The sequence below is a fragment of the Orcinus orca genome, chromosome 14 (assembly GCF_937001465.1).
Source record: "Orcinus orca chromosome 14, mOrcOrc1.1, whole genome shotgun sequence".
Taxonomy (NCBI): Eukaryota; Metazoa; Chordata; class Mammalia; order Artiodactyla; family Delphinidae; genus Orcinus; species Orcinus orca.
Genome location: NC_064572.1, coordinates 25,265,772 through 25,287,696, shown reverse-complemented (window position 1 = coordinate 25,287,696; position 21,925 = coordinate 25,265,772). Strand labels below are relative to the sequence as shown.

The 21,925-nt window shown below is 36.0% G+C and overlaps 1 protein-coding gene across 1 annotated transcript in view; it reads left to right on the top strand.

Moving 5' to 3' along the window:
* LOC101279843 (catenin alpha-3) overlaps positions 1-21,925 on the top strand; it is a 758,807-nt gene that overhangs the window by 344,683 nt on the left and 392,199 nt on the right. The window contains exon 6 of the mRNA XM_033407650.2: positions 8,248-8,448. Coding sequence (XP_033263541.2) covers positions 8,248-8,448 — 201 coding nt within the window. The remainder of the gene's footprint in view (positions 1-8,247; positions 8,449-21,925) is intronic.

Here is a 21,925-nt window from a genome sequence, read left to right as displayed (position 1 = left end):
TGGGGAAAGGATCAAACTTTTTCTTAATTATATTCTTGGAAAATTGAAGAATGTTCAAAATTCCTATCACATTAATTATAGATATCTGTAAATAATGAATGTTATTGAATATGTAAGATTGAACATTATCAGTTTTCTTCCAGTTTAGAAACTGAACACAGTGCTTGTTAAAGGTCTCAAGTGGACTTGGCACTGAATAGTGAATGTTTCAAGAATCTTCTTTGCTGTTGTAATTGATGAACCAATATTGATTCATTAACTACCTTCTGCAGTTTACATTAGGATTCACTATGTGTTTTAAATTCTATGGCTTTTACAAATGTAATAATGACATGCATCCATCATGACAGTATCATACAGAATAGTGTCACTATGCTGAAAATCCCCTGTGTTACATCTATTCATTCCTCCCTTTTTACCCCTGAATCCCTGGCAACCACTGATGTTTTTTTTACTGTGTCCATAGTTTTGCCTTTTCCAAAATGTCATATAGTTGGAATACTGCAGTATGTAACCTTTTCATATTGGCTTAATTTATTATCAATATGTATTTAAATTTCCTCCATGTCTTTTTATAGCTTGATAGTGAATTTATTTCCATTGCTGTATAATATTCCATTGTATTGATGTATAACAGTTTGTTTATCCATTCTCCTGTTGAAGGATATCTTGGTTACTTCCAAGTTTTGGTAATTATAAGCCAAGCTTCAGTAAATGTTCATGTGAAGTTTTTGTGTAGATGTAAGTTTTCACCTCATTTGGGTAAATACCAAGTAGCACAATTGCTGGGTTACATGGTAAGAGCATGTTTGGTTTTATAAGAAACTGACAAATTGTCTTTCAGAGTGGCTGTACCATTTTGCATTTCCACCAGCAATGAATGAGAGTTCCTGTTGCTTTGTATTCTCCTCAGTACTTGGTATTCTCAGGGTTCTGAATTTTGGCCATTCTAATAGGTGTGTAGTGGTATCTCGTTGTTTTAATTGCAGTTCCCTGATGATATGTGATGTTAAGTGTCCTTTCATATGCTTACTTTTCATTTATATGTCTTCTTTGTTTGGGTGTCTTTGTTAGATCTTTTGCTAATATTTATAGACTTTTTAATTTTTATTGTTGAATTTTAAGAATTCTTTGTAGATATCAGATACCAGTCCTTTTGCAAATATATTTTGCAAATATTTTTTTCTGATCTGTGCTTGCCTTTTCATTCTCTTAACAAACAGTGCCTTTCACAGAGCAGAAGTTTTAAATTTTTATGAAGTCCAATTTGTTAATATTTCCTTTCATTTTTTATACTTTCAGTGTTGTATTTAAAAAGTCATTTCCAAATTCAAGGCTACCTAGATTTTCTCCTAGGAGCTTTAAAGTTTTGCACTTTACATGTAGGTCTATGATTCCACATGTAATTTATCCTTTACATTTTTTCCCCATGGGTAGAAAAAATACTTGAAAAGTTAGTAGCTTTCAAGACAAAACACACAAAGAATAATTTTCCGAAGCTGAAAGCAAGACTTTTACAAATTTAAAGTGAACAGCTGTCAAAAATTCACTATTGAGAGACACCAAGATGATAATACTTGTTTAAGGAAAACTGGATAAAGAAAGAATGGTTAAATAAAATTCTAACTTAGAAAAAAAACTGGTTGATGGTCCTGTAGAACGGTAAAAATGTAACCTTCAGTATTATGTTTTCTATAAAAATTATTCCCATCTCAGATAAAAATTTATTTGCATTCCTGTGTGACAAGAATTATTTACCCAGCTATCCCTTTTAACAAAATGAGCATCTACAGAACTGTAAAACCCCTACAGAATTGTAAAACATCCTAACCAATAGTAAATAGCAGGTGGTAAAAAGATACACACTGCTGGAGAATTAGATATCTGCCAGGTAGGCTTGGTTCACAATGTCTGCCCAGGAGGGCACTGAAGGGACAAGCAATAGTACCTTTTGCCTATTTCTAAGCTTTTGATAAATTTCTTTACTTCACAGAGAAAACTGTTGTAAGAGCCTACTTGAGACTTATGAAAAGAAATATGAAGACTTCAGTGACTTTGTGTGTGTGTGTGTGTGTGTGTGTGTGTGTGTGTGTGTGTTTATTTCTATAGAACTGTGTCTGCATAAGTACTGCAGAATTCCTTTAAGTATAGTTTGGTAAAGAACTAGTTTGGGAATAGCAATCTTTATTTTTCTTTTGATTATTGTCAGAAGTGGGTCAAGTAAGTTTGAGCTGGTTAAAGTCCAATGAAGAATAAATAGCTTATAGTGCAGAGAAACTAGGCAAACTTTTGTGATAAAGGTTAACAAAACTTCGTTAAAATGATGAGATAATTTTGACTATCGTATTTTGGGAAGAATAAAAGATAATGAAAGAAAGTATTTCTTACCAATATTTTATAATAACTATAAATGGAGCATAACCTTTAAAAATTGTGAATCACTATATTGTACACCTATAACTTATATAATATTTTACATCAACTGTACTTCAATAATTTCTTTTTAATTTTTAAAAAGAAAATTCTTTCTGGTTTCTAGCTTTTAAACCTTTTACAGAAGGGGATTTACCTTTATCTTTTACATCATCTACATTTTCTAACACATAGCAATACTTAGGTTCAGGAAAGGAGACAGAGGAAAGGTTCTAAGGATGTAGAAAAGGGATATGAAATTTCAAAAAGTTTTACATTTAGCTATATACATGTTCTTTATTCTCAGAATAGTATTTGCCTAGATATTTATGCAGGATATTAGTTATTTGGAGAACAATCATCATGATCAAATTCTTACTAAAAAAAATTTTGGCCACCTTTAAGTAGATACATAAACAACAATTAACTTATATACTGGTGTATTCCATTGGCTTTATAGCTTCTTTTTTGGGGGGAGAGTGAAGGAGAAAAATTACTGTGTAGTTGCCTGTGTAATGAATTTTAAATTTACAGGTAGAGATTCAGGTGTGCAAAATTGAAACATTTTCTTATACATAGTTAAATCTCTGAGCTCATATACAATGGGTTGCTAAACTTTATCTTGCCAATTTAAGAAACTCAATCTCTTTTGGCTTATAATTCAGTCTCTTTAGGAAAGTTTCCTCTTTAGAAAAAGATTCTTTTCTCTCTTCTCCTTTCCTCCTTAGAATTTTGTTTTACATATGCAGATATCAGGGGAGGAAACAGTTGGTGGTAGATTATTCCCCATTCAATGGATTATAGCATAAACCTCTTCAGGCTTTGCCATTGATGTATTCAAAGCCCAGCTTTGGGAATTAAAAGAAAGCAACTTTAAGTGTGGCTTTTGCGAATAAAATGTCCTTCTACTTTAGGTCTGTTCTTTGGGTTATGGATTTATAAAATTCTGCTTTGTATGTTTTCTACTTTCCCTGAGGCAAGTTGTAGCTTTAATTGTAGAAAACTGAAGAATTAAGAAAAAAATCGTCAAAAAAAATTTAAAATATATTTCAAAATCTTTTTGTGCTACACTTGCTGCGATGACTGAAGATGGAGCCACCCGCAGAAGTTTGCAACAAATGAAATGTCCTGCAGTCTAAGATCAGTTCCTTTATTGCCCTCTTTATTACTGTTTTCCAGCATAATAAAAATCATCCTTTGCCTCTCAGGATAGCTATAAAATGAGTGACAGTAATTGCTAGTCATTCAGCTATTCTCTGCTCTTAAAATAATGTACTTCAGGATTTGCAGTAATACTAGGACATTTCACCCCTCACCCCAAATCAAATGTTAAGCTGACACTTTGAAACGATTAAGACAAATCTTCAATCAATCCTTCAAAACATATACTACAGTTGACCCTTGAACAACATGGGTTTGAACTGCGCAGGTCCACTTTCATGAGGATATTTTTCAACAGTAAATATCACAGTACTACACCGTCCATGCTTAGTTGAATCTGCAGAGGAACTGGGGATACGGAGGGCCAACTATTGACACAAGTTATACACGAGTTAGCGCCAGCATTGTTCAACAGTCAACTGTTTTCCAAGTGTACTTGTTTTATAATAACATATTTTCTTTCTTTTAAACCTCATTGTAAAAGTTACGTAATTGTTAAATCCAAGTACATGTGCAGTTGAGAAAAAAAATAAATTGGAGGTAGAGTTCCTAATGATTTTTTCTGCATCTAATGAGTAAACTCATTCCATCAGCGAAGACTTAAGAGATATGTCAGTAGAAAGTTTTATGCAAAGTATTTGGTGTTTTATTTCTTTCCTATAGGTGTGGATTTATATATCTAGACATAAAAACTCAAGCTATCATGAAGGCCTTTTTAACTACTTAAGTTCACCTTAAATAAAGAAATACTTGTTTTTAAGACATTAGCTTAATGTTTAGTTACTGTGTATATGGGAGGTGCCCAATATTTTTTTTTCTTTTTCTGGTACTCTGTGTTTAGAATTTCATGCAAATAATTGTTGCTGGCATTTTGTGAAACATTCAGAATAATGGGGAAGTGTCACAATAATGGAAATCTTACAAACCTTTCCTAATGCTTCTGCGCTATATTTAATCTTAGTAATTCAGAAGATCATTTAGTCATCATCTCCGACATTCTCAATATAGCTGCTTCAGATAAACGCTGGGTATATGCTTCTTGTCATTTATTTTCCTTATTTTTTATATTGTATATTTTCATGTAAGGTTTTTATTTCCATATCTGACCTTAACTCTATGGTTCTTCAACATAATTAACACCAGGGCTTCTGATTGTGTTGGGCAATCTAAAGCAATAACCACACAAACTTCTATAAGGCCAAGCAAAAAAGAATCAGAAAAATTCTTACTGTATATTTTATTCTTCATTTAAAGTAATAAAATAAATTGTGAAGCATATATATCATTGTTTTATAGAAGTGAACATTCATTGTTAGTGAATATTTTTTGTATTTTTTCCAGTGAAAAATTCATAGGAAAAAAATAGTTTGTGACAGCTATAATTTCACCTTTAATTAAACAGAAATTACTGAGTTTATTAGATAATTAATTTTCCAAAAATGAACAATGTTTTTTCTTTCCTAAATATCTTTTCACTTTCACAGAACTGAGAAAAACAGCTCTGCAATCTAAAATTAAGCACCTTTAGTGAATACAGATTAAACATGCATTGAATACATATATATTGTGTTTGCTTTTAAAAACACTTACCAACATATTTTGGAAAATAACAGCTTCCTAATGTGTCATTAAAGGGCACATCTGTGGATTTTTAAAAAAATGATCATTATTACGCCTTCCACATTTATACTTGTACTTCAGTTCCAAGGGAAACATGATGATGATGATACACATGTGCTTTCTGTTGAGATGGGACTTTGCCTCGATTTATTACAGGCCTTAATGACACATTTGTAACTGAATGCTACAAATTAGGTTAAAACTCCAGTGAATTTATAATGAAGGTTTTCAGTACTTAATCTTTTTCATGCAAATGAACTTACTGTCCTTAATGTGGCTTAAATTGACTAATTTTAAGGCTACAGAAATGTGTCTACCAATGTTCATAACCCATGATTTAGGATTTAGACAAAATAATGTACTGTTCCCAGGTGCATCTTATAAGAAGACTTCATTCATTCATTCAACAAACATTCTGGTTAACCTAACAGGTGCTATGTACTGTACCAAGGGCTAGATACCTCAAGGAATAAGATAAAATTCCTGCACTCATATATATTTGTTAGTCTACTAGAGAGATAGTTTCATTAGTATATCACTAAAACACAGAAAGAAGCTCTAATGAAAACATACAAAACATTTTATGTGAACCCCAAACAACTTGGAACAAAGTTTGCCTTGTTCTAGGTCAGCATGGATTTCCTGAGGCAGGACATTTAACTAGTGTCTTAAAAGAATAGTAAGGAATTCCCTGGTGGTCCAGTGGTTAGGACTCGGCCCTTTCACTGCAGGGAGTACGGGTTTGGTCCCTGGTAGGGGAACTAAGATCCTGCAAGCCATGAGGCATGGCCAAAAAAAAAAAAAAGAATAGTAGGGGTTGAGCAAGCAGACGAGAGGGGATTGGCAATTACGATATTGTGATTTAGAATAAGAGGTGTATCTTTGGTCTTTTCCTGCTTCTGGCACAGAACTCCTAAAACCCTTGGAATATACTGAGTGATGAGGGCCCGTAAAGCTGTCTTTTGTATGTTAATGAGATGACTTTGGGACCACCCCCACCCCCCCGCCCCCGCCGTAGGATGGGGGCTGGTTGACAGGGCAACCAACCATGTGATTAGAACTTTTAGTTCCAGCCCTTTACCTCTGGGAAGGGTAGAGGGGCTGGAGGCTGAATCAGTTGCCAACGGCCAGTGATTTAATCAATCATGCCTATGTAATGAAGCCTCCATAAAATCCCAAAAGGATGGGTTTTGGAGAGTTTCTAGGTTGGTGAGCACATGGAGATTTGGGGAGAGTGGCATGCCTGGAGAGGGCATGGGGCTCTGGGCCTTACCCCATACCTTACCCTCTGCGTCTCTTCCATCTGGCTGGTCCTGAGTTATAAAAGTTAAATCTAGTAAGTAAAATGGTTCTCTGAGTTCTGTGAGCTACTCTAAGCAAAATAATCAAACCTAAAAAGGAGGTTGTGGGAACCTCTGATTTATAGCTAGTTGGTCAGAAATATATGTAACAACCTGAAGTTGGACCAGCGTCTGAAGTCCAGAAGGGGGGAACCTTCAAATTGTAGCAGAAGCACAGGTAACGATCTAGGCTTTTGACTGGTGTCTGTAGGGGGGTGGGAAGGGGCAGTCTTGTGGGACTAAACCCTTAACCTGTGGAATCTGATGCTATCTCCAGGTAGATGGTGTCAGAATTGAGTTGAATTACACGTCACCCAGCTGGTGTACAAAGAGTTGCTTGTTGTTGTGGGGAAGCACCCCCCACACACACACACACGTTGACATTGGGTCCAGGAACCCAAAAGAACAGTCTAGGTCAAGGTTCTAATATGCCCACAGGCACAGAGACATGAAAAAACATGGCAGATTTGGAAAATTGTAAAATAGAAATAACTAAAGCATGAGAGACCTGCAGAGGAATAGTAGACATCAGGTCTAAGAAGTTCACCAACGACCATATTCTTTGATGGTTTGGATATTATGCTCTACAAAATAAGAGGAAGGTGTGACTCTGCAAGGAAATAGCTTTATGAATACCTGTCTTGTGTAGCTTACCTGCAGAAAGTCAGCAAATCCAGGGAGAGGGAGAGGGAGAGAGGGGGGGAGAAGGGGAGGGGGAGGGGGAAGGAGAAGTTAACAATATGTTCTGGAATTACTGAGGCCTTTTTGTTGTAGTTGTTTTCTCTGTGTGTTTTGAAGTAGTAGAGTCTTTAAAGATTTGGGGTGGGGATTCATTTAATAAAAATAGAAACCATTTCTTTAGTATTCTTTTAATTTCTTAGAAATATCATTGCCCATGCTTGTTGATATTCTACATATTTACTCAGCTCCACTCATTAGTTTTATTCCGGGAGTATTAATCATTTTATAGAAAAAGTAAACATTGTTGGACTATAGTAATAACTCCCAGCGGTCTTCATGCCTTAATCATGCAAAGAAGGAAGGAGAGAAAGAGGTCTGGAGATACTCTTCAGAGTGAGCAAATTTCTCTGGGATTCATTTACTTCAAATCAATCAATCTTTTTAAAGCCCTTTTTATATATGTCTTTTCACAGATGTAGTGAGGTTATTGCTTTACAGTATAAAATTATATATTTCACCATTTTCATCATTTGCTAATTTATAATATTTCTGTAATTGTGTTAAATATTGTACATCAGTGAACATTAGTTGAATGGAACACCGTAGTTATTTTTCTATATATTTAGGGCAGGTGATTTTTTTAAGAGTTTCATAATCTGCATAGTATTGTGCTTAATCAGGATTAAGTATTCCATCATTATACATTTTATTTTTGTTTCCATCTAGAATCTTTCCTTAATTTCCATCTGTAAGTCACTTAAATCTAAAATCTAACCTACTGGAACTAGAATCTAAAATAAGATGCAATCTGTAAAACTTGCTGATAAAAATGCAAAATTTTTGTTTTACAAGATGAGCTATTGAAAAAGGTATAATCAAAGTCACATCTGTATTTTTTTCTTCTTAGTTGTCAATGTCTTTTACTCCCAATGTGCACATTATCCACAACCAGAAATTAACATGAATTATAGTATGCTAGATTTGTGTGATAAAAAAAAAAAACACGAAACTAATTTGACCTGTTTACTTACAGAGAGCCATATCCTAGAAGATGTCAACAAATGTATCATAGCCTTGAGAGACCAGGATGCTGATAATTTAGATCGAGCTGCAGGTGCTATCAGAGGACGGGCCGCAAGAGTTGCTCACATTGTCACAGGTGAAATGGACAGTTACGAGCCAGGAGCTTACACAGAAGGTGTGATGAGAAATGTTAACTTCCTGACAAGTACTGGTAAGTCTCTGTCCCCAATAACAGCTGCTCTCTTCCTGACATTTGCATCTACATAGCTACCAAATATTCATACATATAGAAAGGAGATCTCAGTCTGTGTGGCTTGTTTTGAAATAGATTGCTCTACTATCTGATAGGGGCTTACATCCTGTGGTTGTGTGATTTGAAATTTATCTCTGGGAAGTAAATATATTCACTGGAGAAAAAAGGCTTTTATACATATATGCATTATATAAATTACCCACAGGCCTTTAGCCACTTATGAATGTTTATTAATGCTAGAGTTGGTAGGAGATATAATTAGGCCAGATGTGATAAGTATGTAATAGTTTCCAAGCTCTCTTTTAGCTGTCTGATTGGTACCCCCCAGGTTTTTGTTTACATTGCTTAAACAGAGCAAACTTGTCCTATGTTTCCAGAGAAATGCTTTCTACCTTCTTTTGCAATCTGTTTGCAAAACACTATTTTGTTCTTTCACATAATCTTTGATTACTTAAGAAATACCAGACCAGGATTTTGTTTTGGTTGCAGCACCGAAGTTAATATTTTCTGAAATCAGCTAATAAATGCTTAGTTTTTGAATCACACATTAAAATAGTATTCTTATTTTAGCACTGTTATTAACATTTCTCCAAGACACTTATAGAACATTCAAAAAAGCATTTAAATTCCTATGAATTCAAAAACAGTGGATGCAATTTGAATGAGGGCAACCAACCATCTTTAGAAGTCATCATGGCAGTAGTTTTTCTTGTGAAAAGCCCTTGTAATCTGTGAAAACCTCAGGCTGAATTTTTCTTATTAATTACTTCATAAGAGGAGAGTGACAGTGGACCCATGATTCCTAAAATATTTGAAATTCCATACTTAAGTCATTGATCCTACCTAGAGAATTGTTCATATTATGCATGGGGCATATTGTGTTTGGATGTACATACTTGTTTTGTGAAAGGGGTAGAAGGGATGGAGATGGGTGATTTGGGGGGAGAGGAAGCTGCTCCTTGAAATTAATAAAGATAAGCTTATCAGCATTTGAATAGCCTTCATTAGGGAATAGTTCTGAAGAGCTATACCACAGGTAGCCTTGGCAAGTTTTGTAGAGAACTGAGGATTAGTGTTGCTCTTTTCCTAGCATGTTGATACAGAACTCATTAATGAATCTTGGCGCATAGTTTTCTCAGTAGCTCTTTTAAAATATTTCTAAAACAATGAAATGCTTAAGATATACTAAGGAAAGATGAAGGAGGTGTATTTGCAACTCTTGATATGATATTTCTATACTACTCAAAAGTCACTGGTGTCACGAATAGGGTACAGGGTAGTTGCTTTATCAGTGAGGTGTGGCGATACATTTACTTGCTTAAGGAGATAATTGTGTTAGAGTAGTTCAGCATCTCTTCCCTAAACTAAATTTAGCTGGTCCTTTCCTGTTGGTCAAAATCAAGTACAGAGTTCTCTGATTTTTTTCTACCTTCTGGGGATAGCATTGTAAGTAAAAAGAAGAAGGCATCAGTGGTTCTCCTTTTAGCCAGTGAAAAATGTCCTATAGGGAACTGACTAAAGTCTACCGAAATTGTACCTACATCTTGTTTCTGTCTCAGTTTTGTAATCGTATTGGTAATGTCTTGTGAACACACTCTTATAGTCACCATGTCTGTATGAGGTACTAAGATTATAGTTTTATTCTCTATAGTATAGCGCCCATATCTGGACTTCACATGCAAAGAAGTGGAAGTGAAATTTTGAAGTGTCCAGAATGTGAAATGTGTTGTGGGAACACTCCATTCACAATCAATTCTTATAATCTGAAATCAGAAAACAAAAATGAAACAAAGTTATTTACACATTTAATTACAATTTTGTCAATACCTGTATGATTTATGATGACCTTACAAAATAACTAACCAATATGGCTACATTATCATTCAATCAGAAGAGAGAGAAATCCTTTTTCCTCTAATTACTTGTATGTAACTTTAATTGAAATTCTCCAGGTAAATTATGTCCTGTACCCCAAATACAAATACAATAAATACGGAATAATGCTGGGTTATTCTGTATAAGTCACATCTTATTAGTAATATAACAGTATAGTTTATGATTTTCCAATTTTGTCGTTTTAGTTTTTTAGATACTTTTTGGCTTATCTTAAAATCTTCTCATTTGGGGTTTTTTATGTCTAATTTCAAACTTTTCTGCAACAGCTTTCCTTGAAATTTATCAAAAGCATTCCTCACTAAAGGGAATTCTGAGCAATAAATTAGATGAAAATGCTAATTTGATCAGTTTGATCTTAACCAAAGCTAAAATATATGAGCATTTTCTCTCCCATAGAGATATTGTCTATGAAAAATACTTCCAACTATTCTATCCTCCACAATTAATTAACAGAAGATGTTCATCTTTGTTCACATCTGCCCATAACTTGGACTTATTATTTATAAATAATCATCAAATTAAATAATTCAAAATGTCATGTTTTATGTTATGAAGCCTTAATAGTTCATATTTTAGCAAGTGAACGGTCTGTATATGTGACCTGTTTTTCTTTCTTTCTTTTCCTTTTATGCAGTTCTCAGGTCTTAACCCTTTTTCCGAAAATAACTCAATAAGGAGCTATTGTGAATTGTTCTTATTAATGAGACTTTCTTATCTTTGCACAATTTGCCTTTAAAGTACTGTCATCAATGATGAAACCTAAGTCATACTTCTCTAAGTCACAAAGAATGTTTTTGGAACATTGCACCTTTGCTTTTAATCAGACTTTGTGGCTCATTAGCACATTTTCAAGATTTGTTGATCTTCTAAGTGTTTTATCAGCACTTAGAGAAGCCCTGTTACATTGCAGGATTTGCATGGTTCATGAAATCAACCAGCTGGTTTTCAGTGAAATGTAGGCAACATCTGGAATGCTGCATTTCATTCAGACTGAGGCGGAGTATTGTAATCTCCATGAGAAATTTTTATTCCGCCCAATTCTTCCCTGTTACTAAGCTCCTCTACCTGTCAGGAATTCCCAATAGGGGAGAGAAAATATTAGCTTTTGTGTTAAATAACAAGCCTTCTGGATTGCAATGGGAAGGCTTAGAAGTTGTATACCTAACATCATTTTCAGTTTTTTCACACTAGGCTGGGAGAAAACCTAAACCAAGAGTGGACACACATAATATTTTTTGTAAGTGATTTATGAATTCTATCAATTCAGAAATCAGCAGGACCCAAATCATCTTTTGCAAACACTCAAACTCCACCTGGTTTCAAAGTCAGCTAGGCTCATGGACCAAAACACAACAAACACACAGATGAACCTGACCAAGACATCCTGGTGGCCTCCAACATTGGCAACTGGTAGTGATGGCAAATAAAGTGTCATTCATCAAGTACTCTTTCAGGCCCAAACTTGAACGCTTTCCCCTGTTAGAGTGGAGAAGAGTCGTATAGCTGCAATTTTTCTTCTTAAAGGCAAATGAGACAGTTGAGAACAATTTAGAGCCAATAAATATTTCCAAATTTTTGTTGTAAATTTTTCTTGTGACCGGTTGAAACAATGGATAGACTTTTAAGATGAATTTCTCTAAAAAACATTTTAAAAACTTTAATAGCAGTTAGTAATTCCGATCAATTTCCTTCATTTAATAGTTTTCATATACAAATAGCCTGCATTCTTGTAGCCTAATTGAAACATTTTTTAGCTACTGTCCTTATGTTGCATCTCTGTTTATAATCTTAAATGGCTATAGGATATAAAACAGAAGCTTTAGTTCCAGCCGTCTTTGCCCACTACCATCCAGCAGAGGTTGCAACTCAGTGGTCCATATACTGGATGTGATTCAGTGTGACTCAGAGAATTCTTATGTGTCCAGTAGAGTTTTGACCAACAAAGTTTTATGTTTTATTATAAGAATTACTTTCTAATTATATATATGAATATATATACATATATACATATATACATATACATACATATATATATATATATCCAGATTAATGGCCTATCGTAACAAATTGGAGGGTCTGGCAACACTAGAGCAGAGTTTACCATGGAAACGAAAATGGCTGGAGCTTAGTAGTGTCTTTCTTTTGGTTGAGACTGGGCCATAGTCTCCTTTATTACCTCTCATTGTATGCCCAGTCTGCTTTGCTCACTTAATATACCTACCTGAACTTTGTAGGCGTTTGAATTCACCTAAATGTGAATTTCTGTTTTCTTCTTCCTAGTATGGGCCAAAAGGCACCTTCTACTCCATCTAAGTTGTTGCTTTCACAATCACATGGGCATACCAGGATCATTTCTGCCTTTAGGTCTTGTCCATGCTGTACCTGTCATTTTGAATACCCTTGCGCCTTATTTATCACATCAAATTTTATCCACCTTTCAAGAAACAGCTCATACCCCTGTGTACTCTAGAAACCTTTTCTTTTACTCTCTGGAAATAGTGAGCTCTTCTTGGTCCCCTGTGCTGTAGATTTTAAAGGACTTGCCACTCAGGTGCATTGTTACAGGCAACTGTATGTTACTGATGAACTCTTCAGGTATATTTATCTAGAAATGACTTTTCTTTCAAAACAGAAGTTAAGTTATAGGAGAAAAGAAAACTTGTATTGTTTCTCTTTGCTTCTCTTCCAAAGCCTACCATAATGTCTTGCATGTGCCAGATTAAAATGAAACAGAACAAAACAACTCTTGAATTGAACCTATATGCTTATGCTAATTTTATTCCAGCAGTGAAACACCTTTTCTTCTCTACTGGCCCTCTACAGTTATAATTATTCTTTATAACTTTCTCAAATGCCACCACCTTTACAAAGGAGCTTCTGATTCCCTTTCAGTTAGAATTAATTGCTCCATTACCTGTGTTACCATGGATGAGCTTATCCTCTAGTTAATGCTTATTTCACTTTGCCTTGTATCATAATCAGCCATTTACATACAAGTTTCTCCCACTAGATTGTAACGTACTTAAAGGTAGATACCACACTTTATTTATTTTCATATTTCCCAATAGCATTTTATACATTGTAGGAGTACTCAAGTCCTTCTCCCAATTTTAAATTTAAAATTCATTGTAAGATTATACTGTGACACATTCTACTACAGTTAAGCAAGAGGACAAGCTATCATCTCAATTTGTGGGGAAAGAAAACAAAAACAAAACCCAAGAGCAGTGGCCTATGTCAAAGGCTGGGGCAGAGAAAAGATCAGGGAGGTGATGCATTACTGTCCGGAGTCAGATATTAGCCATTTTCAGAGAACTTCGGATCAGATTCTTAAAAGGTTCTTTAGCAAGCTTTTGAACAAGAGATCATGACTTTTGTATAAATAATTACTTCCAAGAACCATCCTTGAACTGCATCTGTTGAAAGATCCCACTAAACCTATTTTCACTAATGGTTCCCGCAAATCCCCCTAAAGGGTAGCAGCCGTGCCTTCAAATTCAGAAGCATATGCTGGCAAACTTCCTCCCCCTGGTAGCAGTCTGAGACAGCCCTCTGGGATTATGCACTTTCTTCCTTTTGGCTTCAGCCCTAATCTGACACCCTTGAACACAGTTAGTCAGAGAGCATTAATAAACCACTTCTATCTGCATATCACTTGGCCAGCCTGCAGAACCAGTGTCTTCTTGTTGGTGATGCCAAAATCAAAAGTTAAATGACAGTTTAGCCTCTTTAAAGAAGAGTAAGATCCCCTGGCCTTAGAAGTGCTGCTGCTGCTGCAGGCGTTTGGCACTTTGAACTGACACTGTGAATTGAAGAAAGAAGCTTCTAGAACTTCTGAGTGGAAAACCTGTTTTTTTTGTCCAAAGGGACCTGGATTTGAATAGGACCCAGATCTAGTGAGCGGGCTGAGGGTACGTGCTTATCTTGACGTTCTAAGTTATTGGAAATATAAACTTGTCAGATAAAAAGTACCATCAGAACTGAAATCCCCTATGTGTACTGGGTAATGCAAAGGCTTTTTTTTGACATTTTTGATATAGTTAGGTCCTAAGAAAGGTAGGTACGTGGAATAATCTAAAAAGCCACTGTTAGTACTGTCCTTAATAATAAAAAGAAGGCGTTCTGACACACTAGTAGACGTTTTATTGTCAAGGAAGGAAATGGTATAGAGGGCTTAAGGGTGGATTTCAGACAGTCATAAAGAGGGGCTGATACCTTCCCAAATCTGGAAAATATAAAATATGGAACTGTGAAGCTGATGCTAAATGAAGGATAGATTAAAAATTGATGAGCTGAAATGGCACGGGTTAAAAGGAAGGGATCGTTGGGAAAGTAAGTGGAGAATTTGAACATGCACAGAAAGGGCTTTGGAGTCTGTGAGCAAAGGGAGGTGGGGGTGGCAAGGAGCACGAGAGGAGTAGCATCAAAAAGGGAGTGAAAGGGGGGCTTCCCTGGTGGCGCAGTGGTTGAGAGTCCGCCTGCCAATGCAGGGGACACGGGTTCGTGCCCCGGTCCGGGAAGATCCCACATGCCGCAGAGCGGCTGCGCCGGTGAGCCATGGCCGCTGAGCCTGCGCGTCCGGAGCCTGTGCTCCGCAACAGGAGAGGCCACAGGAGTGAGAGGCCCGCGTACCGCCAAAAAAAAAAAAAAGGAGTGAAAGGACCCAGAGAAGGGAAATTGAGTACTGATTTTCCAACTTGGTTGGTCATCATCTGTGTTGGAACAATGGAAATGCTTCCATCCGTATCACCCAAACAGGAGCACGGCCTTTCAGCAGCTTGTTTCCAAACCCATTTCTTTCAGATGGTTTATGAAATTTTAAAAATAAGCATAAAGCCATGCTTTATGCCTGGTGGTTTTATTAAATGAGGTATTATGATACCACTTTAAATCTAAGTGTTTCAGGGATGATGTGCCTTAGAATATACGATGTGAATGTGATTCTGTTACCAAGATAGTGGCAAGATAAACATACGGGTGTCTATGAAGTTTTGTGAAAAGTAGAAAAATGGATCATTCAGGGGTTTCTTCTTTTTTTCTTTCTTTAACGACAATAATGACAAAAAATTAATAGGCCTGTAATCCTATTATTGTTCAAATACAGTAATACTGTACCAAACTATATCATTTTATTTTAAACCTAAAGGGATGGGGACTTTGACTTCATTCATTTTAAGATTTACTAAGTACTAGACATTCTTTGTAAGAGAGGAGACTAGTGCCTTCTAAAATCATAGTGTTTGCACAGCCACTGGGAAAAGAGAAGTGGCTATTCAAGGCCAGAGAGGATCAGAGGCTCTGGAGTCGTAAACAGTCTTAGGTCTTTCCCAGCCCTTCTGAGGGCTATGGGCATCAATATCTCAACACCCCAGTAACCCTCTAAAACACACCCTAACAGTTGTTAGGAAGCTCTGGAATAGCCTTTTATCACCTGGGTAATCCAACAATTGTCTCTTTATAATAGAATTACTGTAAAATGTTTTATAAACTGCAACATAGTTTATGTTTTTAAAAGGGAGCTAATATCTGGTAGGAATCTCCTTCCTTGTACTCCGTCTTGAAAGTCCGATTTATGAAACTAATGAAATAACTCCAGTCATTACAAGTATCTGTTTCATGTATTAATAGTCCTCAGTTGTAAAGACAAGTTAATTTTACTTTTTTAAGATCATTATATGCGGCCTGGAAAGTCTGGTTATACAGTTACTGCTGTGAGCTGGTACATTTACATACTCATCTGAAAAACTGTATTTGAGGTTCAAGGTCACTGAGCCTAGAAAATAAACTGATGTGGGGCATCTCTCAGATTTTCCATCTTCTGGCTTTGGGGAGAGCATAAACCATGTGAAGTTGAATGTATGAAACAGACTGCATTTCCTCTGGTGTTAAGTAATTGGTGTAGATAGCAGAGCTTAACTGGCAATAGTTTTAGCCATTTCATTCCCAGCCTCTCCTTCCCACCTGTCCTTCATGTCCATTTTTCTGGGATTCCTCAAATGTAGTGCTGCTTGGATGAGGGTGGTCACAATAGCCATGATGATATTGCCAAGTTTTCAAGACAAGAGTAAGTGTAGTAAGTGAAGGATTAAGCATTTCAAAGGTGAACAGTAGGTATCTACTGCCAAAAGAAGGCAATGTTGCATTTACACTGTCAGAAGGCCAATACTTTCAAAGGACAGTGTTATCTATAAGCTTTATGAATAGATGTGAATATTTTCACATAAAGTCCATATGTAAGTCGTTTATCATGATTGGGTGAGTTAAAGATTATTTCACCTTTTGGTGAAAACTGTAAACTTGGGGAATACTATAAACTTAGTGGATATCTCAAGATCTTCAGTGAAGGAAGAAAGGATTGTTTGACTGAGGAAGGGAAGTATATTTTAAATGATAGCCACAGTTGGGATAACAATGCTGGGAGTAGAACAAGTGGAATAAAAGAGTCTCTGGAAACATTGATCAGGTGTCCTGTTTACCCAGCTCAGTAAGGATGTAGCTCAAGAAAAGCCAAAGGGATTTTAGGCATGTGGAAATTCTTTCCCACCATGTGCCCATGCTGATTTCTGCTGACAAATATTTTCATTTCACATATTTGAATTCTGTAGCTCATGGTAATTTACAGCTTCCTCTTTTGTCAATTACAAAAGAAAGCATTACTGCTTAACAACCCCACACAGCAGGCTAAGGACTTAGGAATGGTTCTTCTCCTGACATGTATTAGTAACCCAGCAGCATCTTAGAAAGTATAATATATTCTGGTGAGCATCCACCATTGAATTTTACTGTCTGCCAAAGTCTGTAGCAGTTAAAGTTAAGTGAACAATTTATATTATAAAATTTCTCTGCTGATATAGGGATTATCATTTATTATAAACACTGCTGCCAGTATTTCTTTAAGATTCTAGATATTTTAAAGTTGATTTTGAATGTAGGTTATAGTGATTTAACAAAGGTTAAAGGCACATTCCTTTACTACTTTCTTTTTTTTTTTTTGATGGTAAAGCTTAGTTTCTTATTTTTAATTTTAATTTTTTTTATACAGCACGTTCTTATTAGTTATCTATTTTATACATATTAGTGTATATATGTCAATCCCAATCTCCCAATTCATCCCACCACCACCACCCCCCATCCCCCACTTTCCCCCCTTGGTGTCCATACATTTGTTCTCTACATCTGTCTCTATTTCTGCCTTGCAAACTTGTTCATCTGTACCATTTTTCTAGATTCCACATATATGCGTTGATATATGATATTTGTTTTTCTGACTTACTTCACTCTGTATGACAGTCTCTAGGTCCGTCCACGTCTCTACAAATGACCCAATTTCGTTCCTTTTTATGGCTGAGTAATATTCCATTGTGTATATGTACCACTTCTTCTTTATCCATTCATTTGTCGATGGGCATTTAGGTTGCTTCCATTACCTGGCTATTGTAAATAGTGCTGCAATGAACATTGGGGTGCATGTGTCTTTTTGAATTATGGTTTTCTCTGGGTATATGCCCAGGAGTGGGATTGCTGGGTCGTATGGTAATTCTATTTTTAGTTTTTTAAGGAACCTCCATACTGTTCTCCATAGTGGCTGTATCAATTTACATTCCCACCAACAGTGCAAGAGGGTTCCCTTTTCTCCACATCCTCTCCAGCATTTGTTGTTTGTAGATTTTCTGATGACGCCCATTCTAACCGGTGTGAGGTGATATCTCATTGTAGTTTTGATTTGCATTTCTCTAATGATTAGTGATGCTGAGCATCCTTTCATGTGTTTGTTGGCCATCTGTATGTCTTCTTTGGAGAAATGTCTATTTAGGTCTTCTGCCCATTTTTGGATTGGGTTGTTTGTTTTTTTAATATTGAGATGCATGAGCTGTTTGTATATTTTGGAGATTAAACCTTTGTCCATTGATTCCTTTGCAAATATTTTCCTCCATTCTGAGGGTTGTCTTTTCGTCTTGTTTTTAGTTTCCTTTGCTGTGCAAAATTACTACTTGCCTTAAAATTCTTATGTAACTAGAAAGAGGAAATAGATTACTGATATTGATAAAAAACAAAATTATTTTTGAGGGAAGAAGCAGTAAGTTAAAATATTGTACTTCTCTTACCATCTCCCCTACCATATTTATTTATTCTCCTTCTGCCAACTACTTCAGTATGTAAATAGTTATCCCTTCTTCATTATTTGTATTTATTAATGTATTCATCCTATCTTCACAATTACAATCAAATAATTTTGAGCTCAGGGACTAGCAGTGTGTTTTTTTCCTTTTTCATCTATTAAAAAAGTTAGCAAGAAGGCAGATTCACAAAATATTTCTACCTCACTCTATAGTTTAACATCGCTTTTATAAAACAGTAAAGGGAAACAAAAGGAATGAGCCCATAACGTGAAATGCATGGGTGTTGGCTCATCAGAGAAAAGCAACATCCAGAAGATAGTAAGCAGCTGGAAACGTGCAGATAGATGGAAAAGAGCAGCAAACACCTCAATCCAGGGTATGCACAAGCAGAGGTCGTCAGAGAGGGAGGGTTCCAGCTCTCCTGTTAGCATCACTGAATTCTGGAAAACAATGAAATAATATGGCCTCACATTCAGTAAGACAATTAATTTGAACTTAGAACACTACTTTCATCCAAAATGTGTGGCAAAATAAAACCTTTTTGTATACGTAAGAACCCAGGATATTTAAGTTACACAAACCCTTTTTGAGAAATGACTTGAAAATGTATTCAAGCAAAATGAGGAAAAATCAGAAATAGTAAGAATGTGGAGAATTGAAATAGTAAAGCTAACTCAGAAATGTAATGAATAAAATGACAAGATGGCAGATCTCTAGCAGGTCTAGAAAGCAACTGATCCAAATTAGAATAGAAAGTCATGGGCTGCAAGAAAAAATAATTGTAAAAGGAGCCTAGAATACATTTAGACAAACAGAATCATTAAATTAGTCACATGATAAAGAAGGCAATTCACTATCCTTTCCAAAAGATGTCACCTAGCTAGCTTAGAATATTGTGAACCCAACTACATAATCCTAAAACTTTAAAACTGTCTGGTTACCTTGTTATCAGCTTATGCTTAACTATTTGTATTTGTTTATTGTCTGTGTTTGTCATGTCTTTTGTCATTGTTAAGAAACTAGATTTCATGTCACATGGTAAATGTTACCTATTATGTCTATTATGAATATGTATTTATATATATGTATGTATAAATGGCATACACACATATACATATGTGCATATGTTTATATCCATTTATGATAGTAATATTTATATACAGATATCTTATAATTTATTATATTTAGTATTAGTGTAACTATATATGTATAGTGCATATGTTACATTATATACAAAATTATTGATTGTTTTTGCCTGTGTGTTTAATGGTCTTTGTATAAAATAGAGTTATCATACAGAACAACCTGAACAGATCCGTACATATCTCCAGGGACATCTGGAAGTCTAGTACCGACTTTGGCTATGACAGAAATAATTGACTAGCTAGTAATTTATAATGCACTGTCTAAAGTGCGAAATCCCTCTGGTGGCACCCAGGGCCAGCTTATTTATGTTATTTAGGGATGTGTAGATTGATGGCTTACAACTATTTCACTGGTTTCATAGCTCGGCTTGGCTATATGACCAGTGGGGCATAAAAGACTCCGCTAGAATCTTTTGCCTTAACTCTCCTAAAACCACAATTTCTTGCATATCTCTCTTGGCAGGTCATAACCCAGAGATGAAGTGCATCCTGTGTGACTAAGAAAAGACTTTGTGTAGGTGTGCCTGCAAATGTCCCAGGCCCCGATGCTGGCTTGTACATTCTTTCTCCTGCTTTGCTGCATGCTTTATCTTGAATAGGTTTTATGTGAGTGTGTTATACAGAATTTTGCAGACCCTTTAAATTCTTCAACCTTGTATAATTGTTGCAGTTATAACTCATTTATTTACAAAAAAAAATGTATTTGAAGATACCAAGAAGAAGCACACACACATTTACCTTAAACGTACAGAGCAAGGCAAGTGGGCAAATGGTTACATTTGGTTTTGTTAACTGCTTTTTTTTTCCTTTTTTGAAGGTCCTTAGTAAGTTTTCATAATTGGACATTATGCAGCCAAAAGTACTGGATCATGCTGTATTTTCCTCAGAGGACTTTCTAAACTCTGAAACCTTAGTGGCTAAACTTTCATTTGATTTAGAATAACTGACTCACACAATACACAGCAATAGTGAATGGACAAACATTTCTCATCAGTACTGACTCAGTCTTTTATGGCCTGTTTCCGCCAATTGTGAGATCATTCCACCCAATTACCATTTCACTACTCTGCCCCCTTAAAAACGCAGAGCTATAACAAAGCTTATCCTTTCTATATTAATAGTTATCTATTGCTGAATTTTAAAAAATTTCCCTAAAAGTTAGCAAATTAAGACAACAAACATTTACTGTCCTGTGGTTTCTGAGATCAAGAATCTGGGAGCAGTAAGGCTCGGTGGCTCTGGCTCAAGGTCCCTCATGAGGCTGCAGTCAGGCTGTTGGCCTGGGCGCCCTCATCCAAGTCCCAGGTGTGGCTGGACTCATTCACACGGTTGCTGGCAGGAGACTTTGCTCTCTTGCCTCGTGGGCCTCCCTTATGTTGCCTAAGTATTCTCCCAACATGGCACCTGGCTTCCCTCAGAGCAGGCAATCCAAACCAGAGAGAGAGTGAGAGAGAAAGAGAGACCCTAGGATGGAAGCCAGTGTTTTTGTATAACCTAAGTTCTGAAGTAGTATACCGTCATTTTTGCTATATTCAATTTGTTAGAAGGGAGTTACTAAATTCAATGGGTTACTAAGTTACTTAAAGACAGAGTATGAATATCAGGAAGCAAGGCCGTTGAGCCATTTTACAGACTGCTTACCACAACTGCTAAGTGTTTTATATTCTGGATATGCTCAATCTATTTCCATGTCCACAAATAGACTATACTTTTTGGAGTGGTTATATCTCTCAACCCCCCTGCTTTCTGGTCTAACATCTAATTTTGGAAACATAGCAAAGAACCTGCCATGCAGTAGACAATAAATATAGGTTCAGTGGATGAATAAATAACAGAATGCACAGCTCACCTGGGAGCCTTAATAAAGTTGATTGATTGACAAAGCAGAACAATTGGAAAAAGGAGTCCTCTCCATGAATACTTCATGCTAGATGCCTTGACCTGAATCTTTCCTCCATGGTTCTTCTCTCCATGTGCAGCCCTAAGGATCTTTCAGTGGAGCAGCTAAGAATGCTCACAGCAGAGCCAATGAAGACACTTTGAAGTGTCTCACAAAAGCCGGTATATGGCGGCTACTCGGACAGCACATTCTCAACAAAATACCCAATTTATGTTGGCTAGTTAGAGCAATTTACACTAAAAACACAGAATTATTCTATACATTGAATGTCACAATTCCATACCACCAGTGGCATATATTGCTATGGTAGGAGAAATGTGGCTTCCTGGGGAATTGAAGAATATCAGTAATTGTCCATTCAGGGCCTCTTCATT